Source organism: Chelmon rostratus, chromosome 6 (assembly GCF_017976325.1).
Source record: "Chelmon rostratus isolate fCheRos1 chromosome 6, fCheRos1.pri, whole genome shotgun sequence".
NCBI lineage: Eukaryota > Metazoa > Chordata > Actinopteri > Chaetodontiformes > Chaetodontidae > Chelmon > Chelmon rostratus.
The window spans coordinates 116,780-124,946 of NC_055663.1; the positions used below are offsets into that span (position 1 = coordinate 116,780).

The following is an 8,167-nucleotide window of genomic DNA, read 5'->3' on the forward strand; positions in this document are numbered from 1 at the left end:
CTGCCAAAACTCAGGCCCCAGGCATGGCGACGTTGTTTGACGAGATCAGCCAGCAGCTGGACTTCACTAGCTGTGGAGAGGAGGGGAGCAGCAGTGACAACAGCTCTGATGACTACACGTCCAGGATCCGCAGTCCCAGCATCCGCAGTCCCAGCATCCGCAGTCCCAGCTCTGCTTGCAGGACACCCAGGGTGCAACGCCACCGCAGTAGAAGCAACACCTTATCTTCCCCTTTACAATGCACCAGCCCCATCCCTTATGCCTCCTGGAGGAAACTGAGGCTCTGTGACTCTCCCAGCACGCCAAAGGTGGGGAAGAATTCACATGGATTGTCCTTAGTGGTCTTGGGTGCTTTGTCAGACTCAACTTCAAACCGGTTTAGCCCCAGTGGGATGAATTGCATATCTCCCTCTTCTTCCCTCCTGTAGAGCCTACTATCAAAATCATCCCAGCCTTGCTCCAGCACTAAGATAAGTCGCCATCAGAGGGCCCTGTGCTTCACCTCAGCCCCCGCTACCAACATCCACGCACTTTCTGTCAATGTGAATCCTTTCACCCCTAACACAGTCCGCAGGAGCAGCGAGCTGCAGTGGAGGAGTAGTTGTAGGAGTGATGATGATGATGACTGTGGACGCAGGTAACAGCTGCTTTATCTGTGTGTATCGTGCTGTATCGTGATCTGTGAGGGTATGACACCAGTGCATGTTCAGCAGTAGGATTTCTTTGATGATGATGTTTGGAAAATTGCCCCGATGTAAATGTTAGTCCACTTGTATTGTAGTGTAGGTGTCTCATAAGAGCTATTTTTAAATTTCCCATCTGTTTTTAAAGTCCTTACACGCAGGCCTGACTTTTAATCCTTAGGTAATACAGTTTTGTTCAGCGCATGTAAAGGTTTTTATAAAGCTTAATCTTTCAGATTGAAACACAGCCTAACGTCATCAGAGGAGGATGATGAAGCATTTCTCCCTCCAAAGGTACAGTTATTTTTATCTGGTGGATGTAACTCTCTCTCTCAGATGCCTCTGATATGATTTCATCATCAGGCTTTGTCATCCTTGTCTGCCTCTGCACTTCTTGTTTTGTTTAAAATTACATGCTGCCAGTCCTACTTCCGGTATTTCTCTAAGGAATCTCCAGCAAAGGAGAGGGGGAAAAAACGCTACCAGAATCGTCACCCTTTGTTTGTGGAAGCACAACCATATTTGGTGACACACCAAAGAAAAATCCCGGTTCTCCTGGCCGTCAATCAAAGTCAAGACTGAGCTCTATGATGTGTGTTCCTCCTTTTAGAAATTTCTTTTGGGTTTACCACAAGGCCATCCGTCTGTTTATCTGGCAGAGACGAGCTGTCCAAGCCCTCATGCTGTCACGCTATGAGAGTGAGTTCCTAGAGCTGGAGTGCATTGGCGTGGGCGAGTTTGGGGCAGTTTATAAGTGTGTGAAGAGGCTGGATGGTTGCTTGTACGCAATAAAACGTTCCCGCCGACCCCTGGCAGGCTCTGCCAATGAGTGAGTCAGCAGCATGAAGTCTCTCTGCCAGAGACAGATCAGTCCACTTTTTTTTATTGTGTTCCTAAAATGATCAGATGTACCAGTGAGTGTTTTTTGTGTTCTCTCAGACAACTGGCTCTGAAGGAAGTGTACGCACATGCTGTTCTTGGGCACCACCCACATGTTGTTCGCTATTATTCAGCATGGGCAGAAGACGATCACATGATTATTCAGAACGAATACTGTGATGGTAGGTTTCCCCTCAACGTCAAAAAGCACAGTTTAGGAAGACTTGCGTGAAATAAAATTTCAAACACAAGTTTCTGTGTGTGCGCGTGTGCACGTGCGTGCGTGTGCGTGCACTAGGTGGAAGTCTCAACGATGCCATTGTAAAGAAGGAGGTGCAGGGTGAGCTGTTTTCAGAGGCCGAGTTGAAAGATCTACTCTTACAGGTGTCTATGGGGCTGAAATACATCCACAGCTCAGGCCTCGTACACCTGGACATCAAACCAAGTATGTCTCATTGAGCAGTTTGCATTTCTTAAATCCTCCAGTCTTACACCTTAAGTCTCTTGTCCCTTTTAAAACCTGCTTTGTTTCACCTCTTTGAAGGCAATATATTCATTTGCCAGCGTCCCAGCACAAGTGCTTTACGTGACGGGGAGAGTGAGGAGGAAGATGAGGGAAGCTCTTCAGCAGGAGTCATTTACAAAATTGGTATTGTATTAAATATTTGATCAATTTCTTCCTTAAATGTTTGCAGTCAGATCTGACTTGTGTTTTCTGCAGGGGATCTGGGTCATGTGACATCGACCAACAGTCCTCACGTTGAGGAAGGGGACAGCCGCTTTCTGGCCAGTGAGGTCCTGCATGAGGTAATATTACTGTTCAACCATTAAAGGAAAAGTAATAATAACTTTCCTTATATTGCACCTTTTTAAAACTACTGTGACTAAGTGCTTCACAACCAAGGACAGATAAAAGAAGGCAGGAGAACAGTCACATAGTCACAGTCACTGAGTAAAAACAACAAAACTAACAGTAAAGATAAACTAGTGGATAAAAGTAACACATAAAATAGCAGGTAAAATGAGTACCACATAAGATAATTAAGAAAAAGCCAGAAGGTAAAGGTAGGTCTTGAGACTGGATAAAAGAGGGCAGTGAGTTTTCCAGTCTAAGATCCTCAGGTAAGCTATTCCAAAGGGAGCTCTGGCAGCAAAGGCCGCGTCACCCTCGCTGTTCACCCTTGGCCCAGAATAACTAACACGGCCTTATCAGAGGACCTCAAGCTACGGGCTGGTGAGTAATGGTTAGAAGCTCGGTCAGGTGGCACGGTGCCACACCATGCAAGCCTTTAAAGTCAAGATAAGTAGCCGTGGGTTCTGATTTTGTTGCACCTCACTGTAGGTTTAAAGAAAAAAAAATCAAAAGTTCAGAAGCAAGTTGTCCAAGTGGAGTGGTGAACCAAGAACAACTGAACTAGGCTGTAGAAACATTTTGCCTCTCAGCCAAGGAGCTTCTTCAGTTCTGACTGACTGACAGGGAAGCATTGCGTTAATACAGAAATTGTTCCACCCAAAGGGCCCCGCACCCAAACGCAAGAGAAGCAGTCTAGTGTATGTAGTCCAATGCAGTGAGGAATGCACAGACTTGTATATTGGGGAAACTAAAACAAAGGCATGGCTCAACACAGGAGGGCTGACTGTCTCATACTTCCAGTTGTACTTGGGATGTTTCTGGTGTTTGTTTCAGCCATCTCTCTGCTCTCCAGGATTACAGTAACCTCCCCAAGGCAGACATCTTTGCGCTGGGACTCACGGTACTGCTGGCAGCTGGGGCTGCTCCTCTGCCTCAGAATGGAGATGAATGGCACAGCCTTAGAGAGGGGCAACTCCCTAAACTACCACAGGAGCTATCACCTCCTTTCAGATGCCTACTTCAGGTACTCTTATTTTTGGGGTGATGTTTTTGTTTGAATGTTTGAATCTGGAATCATTTTAAAGATGTTTGATTTGTAATGTAGTAACAAAAGCACTTACATTCACTCTTGTCAGTAGCATAGCTCGTTGCAAATACCTTTTTTTTTTTTTTTCTTGGGCAGTTGTTGCTGGATCCAGACCTGATGAAGCGGCCGTCTGCTAGGGAACTTTGCAAGCACACAATGTTAAGGGAGGAGAGGACTGGGAGGCTGGCAGCTCAGCTACGCAGAGAGCTCAATGTAGAGAAGTTCAGGACAGCCATGCTTGAAAAGTAAGAGGAAAAAAAAACAGGTTTCAGGCCCCTGTCTTTATTGAATTTAACCATGTCTTAGGTCAATAAATTGGTCCTTCGTAATACTCCAGTGCTGATGACAGTTAAAAACCTTCACTAATTTCCATTTTCTTCAGAGAGCTCCAGGAGGCACGTCGGGCAGCTTTGTCACCCAACCAGAACCTCACACCTGGCCTGAAACCCCCTGCTGCGATGGGGTCTCTACCCAGAACAGGAAGGAGGCTTGTTGGCAGGAAAACTGCACGATCCATGAGCTTTGGTTGCCCAGGGTATGGAGTCTGATGGGATGCTGTGAGGTCCACATGCCTGTTCTTTTGCTCTGATGCAGTGTGTCTCCCTCTGTATTGTGTCGTGGTAAAAATGTAGCAGGTCTGTGTGAGAGGACTGTGTGACAAGATCCCTGTACAGCAAAGATTTTGTTGCTACTGATTGAAACAACTGGTTGAACAATCCAACTGAAAGAGAGCCTTGTCAGAATTGTTTTTTTTAATTTATCTTACCTTTAAATAGTTTTTTTTTTTGTCTTGCAACCCCTGCAGACCAATGTATTTAACCAACCAGTGACTTGCTTTTTAACTGTAAATAAACATTTTAACCTTTTCATCAGCTGGATTGTTTTACTTTTATTTGACAAAGCTCTTGTCTCAATGGTTTGCTATGTAATCCAAAGGCACAGTGAAAACGGCTGTTGGCAAAGCCACAGCAGGGACTTTCCAGTGGTGTGTTGGTCTTGTTATCTACAACTGCAGCTAACTGTGACTCTATATGGAGCAGTGATTACAAATGGAAAGTCAAGTGATTACACCCTTTATGACAATACTCAACATGCTTAACATTTGAACATTTACAGTAGGTCATATCTACACAAACTGACAAAGCTAACCATCAATCACATAAGTTTCTATGACCAGTTTGGTAAAGTAAAAAAAAACGCTGAAGCCATAACTACATAAATCAAAGATACCCTGGACATACTGTAGGATCTTCCATATGGGTTGTCAAAGCAACAAGATGAAACTATTTTAATTTTACCTCTCTGTTCCAACTGGCCACTTTTGTCTCCAGTGTGGTTATAAAATCACGGGGTTTCTGTTTTGTGTAAAAACTCGCCACAGCGCAATATTGAATTTATAAGTATTGGATTTCTGACAGTATTGAATGCATCATGTTGCGTTTATGGTCCACCCCCAAAAAACGCGACGCTGTTGTTTTGAGCTGTTCAGACCGTAGACATACATGGTCCAGGCACCAACGCTGCACCGTGGTTGGTGCTCAATGGCGCATCACTAATCAAGCTCGGTTATTTGTGTGAAGTTAACGCTAAGACGTACCCGGCACAAGGAACGAATGTGAGTATAGCGCGCAATTCTTCCGACAGTTATTTAACATTAGCAATAGTTGCCAGTTTTGCTTTTGCTTATCGTTAACTTGACGCTCGAAAGTTTACGTCAGCTGACTGGACGATACTTCAGTAAACTTTGCATTAGCATGCATTTCAAGCTAGCTTACCCGTTCAGCAGCCAACGGTCAACAATTCCTTCAATAGCTTTGTTTTGGTTTCCCCTGGTTTGTAGTCGGTCGGAGTCGACGTAGTGAACTTTTGAATGTTATTGGTAGAACTTTAGTCATTTTCTTCTGTTGAACTTTTTGATTGGGTTAGCAATGTTTGTTTCTTATTGAGGGTCCCTTGCTAACGTTACCCCGCTTCCTGTCTAAATAAAATAGGCCGAGATGGCTGACCTGAGGAGTCTTACGAGCGGGCAGAACGGCGCCCTGGTCATTTTTGCCTTCCTTCAGGCGGACTGCAGGAATTCAGAGTACAGTCAGGAGCTTCGCTCTCTGGGTCAGGAAATTAATCTCACCCGGGACATCAAGTGTAAGGGCCTCAGGAAAGACCCTCTGGACGATGGAGACCTTGAAACAGACGGTCACCTGCCCAGATGCATCACAGCTTCACTAGATCATTTTCAGCCTTCAGTGGAACTGCAGCGGCCTGGTGAGTCACTACAACAAGGCTTGTATTCTGAAAGCAAGATCCCACTTTATCACAGTCCAAAAGGTCCAAACGTCAGAGCACTGACATTCACATCTGATAAGTTGTTTTCAGCAAAACAGCTCGTAACTTTAAGCGAAAGCAGGAAGTGAGCTTTCAGCCATTTCATGTCGCGAGCATCTCACTTGATGCAAACTTGCATCCACATTCTCAAATCTCTCCATTGATTACTGTTATGTGTTTTTAAACTTATATAACCAAATGATACATAGTGCGACAGAGGTAAAATGTGTAATAATATAAGTCCACAATATTAACTTTTATTTTATAGTAGATTTACTGAAGGCTCATTGCTGTGTGTTTATTTATGGAAACATATTTTTCTTCCTGTTAATACAGAAACAAAAATGACTGATGTTGAGGCACTTTCTTTTTCCTGCAGGGAACCATGCAGATGCAGCAGCCCTCCAGCAGGTTGCACAAGAGCTGAGAGAAATTGCAGACCAGTTTGAACGCTGTGTTGTGGCTCAGGCTACCCGCAACCTGAGCAGGAACATATTGACCTCCCCCTCTGAAGTGAGTCTGTTGTGAACACAGGGATTCCTGAGTTGTTCATGTTGTGATGGTCATTTTCTGTGATAAATAGAACAAACCCATGAATTCATAATCTGACTCAAATTAACAATGAGTTAGTGTTGTTATTGAGTATCCTAATGTTTCGTATCCTAATGTTTAACTAGGTCTGAAACAAAGTGTTGTTATTCGTTTGTAGGATTTATTTTTAGCAGTTTATTGTCAAAAATAACAACATGAGCAAAGTCCCATCACACGTTATCAAAGCCTAAGATGACGTCCTGCAGTTACCAAGACAAGATCATCACATTGAGACTCGCAAACATTGTGATTAAAGCTATTAATCTAATGTCTAATTTGTCCAGGAGAACGTGTTATGTTCATCAGAGGAACTACACATTTGAGGTCTTTTGTATATAAACATGCGTTTATTCTGAGATCAGCTACATTAAGTTCATTTAAAATATTCAGCTATTCCAGTTTGTGTTCAGAAACCCTACTTTTCATCCAGTTTACACCATGATGCTTGTGACACGAGTGCAGAATCAAAACCTGAAAATATTTTTTGGAAATACATGCTTATTCTGAATTTGATGCCAGCAACCAGATCTGCACACCCTTGTGATAGCAGCATGGAGTATTGTGTTACTGTTATTATTGAGTATCGGCTTCATGTACTGATTGATCCCTGTGTTTGTTTTTGTTTTCCAGGAATGGAAAGACCACCTTTCCTGGGAGGTGGACAGGGTGATGAGGCAGGGTGTGAATCTGAACGATCTACCCCAGGAGCGAATCACTGTGGCCCTCACTCTCACCCTGGTGAAGGGAGTGTGTGAGCAGGCCCCACGACTGCTGAGAAACCTCTTCAGCATCGCGCTGCAGTGCATCAGCCCAGCAGGGGCCAGGTGACTTTTGAGCTGCTGAATTACAGAGAAATTACTGAGAAATTTGTGGTGGATGACAGCTGAATTTGAAACTGACACCTGCTCCTTATGTCAAGTCGACTGTGAAAGCTGTGTTGACTTAACAGTAGTGAGAACACTTACCATAAAAAGGAAAGTGACAATGAATCTTTATCACCATGTTTTGAAAACAGGAAATTTTTGTTTGTGGCACTTGAATTTTTTCATTCCTTTATGTGACCTGAATCTTCTTGCCTCTGTTTACTGTTGTTTAAAAGTGTATGTTTTCATTTTATACTCACATACATGATATAAAATTCATGATTTCTTTGTATTCAGTTATTTTGCTTTTGGCATATACATGTATGTATGTGGTACTTGAATAAATATATTTTTCCTGGGATTTCAGTCTCAAATACTGTGAGATTGTACAACCCTGATTCCAAAGAGGGTGTGACTGTAAAACAAAAATGAAGCAGAATGTAATATTTGCTAATCCTTTTTGTAATATACTCAATTGAAAACAGTACAAATACAATATATTTAATGTTTGACCTCATCAACTTCATTGATTTTTTTAATGTCTGCTTATTCTGAATTTGATGGAGCAACACATTCAAACGAGTCGGGACAGGAGCAGCAAAAGACTGGCAAAGTTGTGGACTGCTCCAAAAACACCTGTTTAAAACATTCCACAGGTAAACAGGTTGATGTATTTTTATATTCCTTCCTCATGAAGTGTGTTGATGTTAGTACAATGCAATACAAAACTGAAATGAACGTATGTAGGATTTTGACAAATTACCACAGACAAGGTTCTCAAATAGTTAATTTTTTTAATTCTCAAATTAAACAGTGTATTGTAGGAAAGTCAAGGTACAGAGTGTCATGTTTGAGACCTGTTAATATCCATCCTGCTGTGTACATTTGA

General features: G+C 42.9%; 2 protein-coding genes across 2 annotated transcripts; both read left to right on the plus strand.

Moving 5' to 3' along the window:
• The first annotated feature begins 23 nt into the window (after nucleotides 1–23).
• Nucleotides 24–4,291, plus strand: wee2 (WEE2 oocyte meiosis inhibiting kinase). Its single transcript, XM_041939454.1, has 11 exons — nucleotides 24–308; nucleotides 429–637; nucleotides 920–977; nucleotides 1,343–1,512; nucleotides 1,623–1,744; nucleotides 1,861–2,007; nucleotides 2,107–2,211; nucleotides 2,284–2,369; nucleotides 3,269–3,439; nucleotides 3,599–3,747; nucleotides 3,885–4,291. Exons 1-11 carry the CDS (start codon nucleotides 24–26, stop codon nucleotides 4,048–4,050), a joined length of 1,668 nt encoding a protein of 555 aa, XP_041795388.1. The 3' UTR covers nucleotides 4,051–4,291.
• Nucleotides 4,292–4,988: 697 nt separating this feature from the next.
• bida (BH3 interacting domain death agonist) lies at nucleotides 4,989–7,747 on the plus strand. Its single transcript, XM_041939691.1, has 4 exons — nucleotides 4,989–5,117; nucleotides 5,494–5,764; nucleotides 6,204–6,337; nucleotides 7,046–7,747. The coding sequence occupies exons 2-4, from the start codon at nucleotides 5,500–5,502 to the stop codon at nucleotides 7,241–7,243; spliced, it is 597 nt and encodes a 198-aa protein (XP_041795625.1). The 5' UTR covers nucleotides 4,989–5,117; nucleotides 5,494–5,499; the 3' UTR covers nucleotides 7,244–7,747.
• Nucleotides 7,748–8,167: the final 420 nt, after the last annotated feature.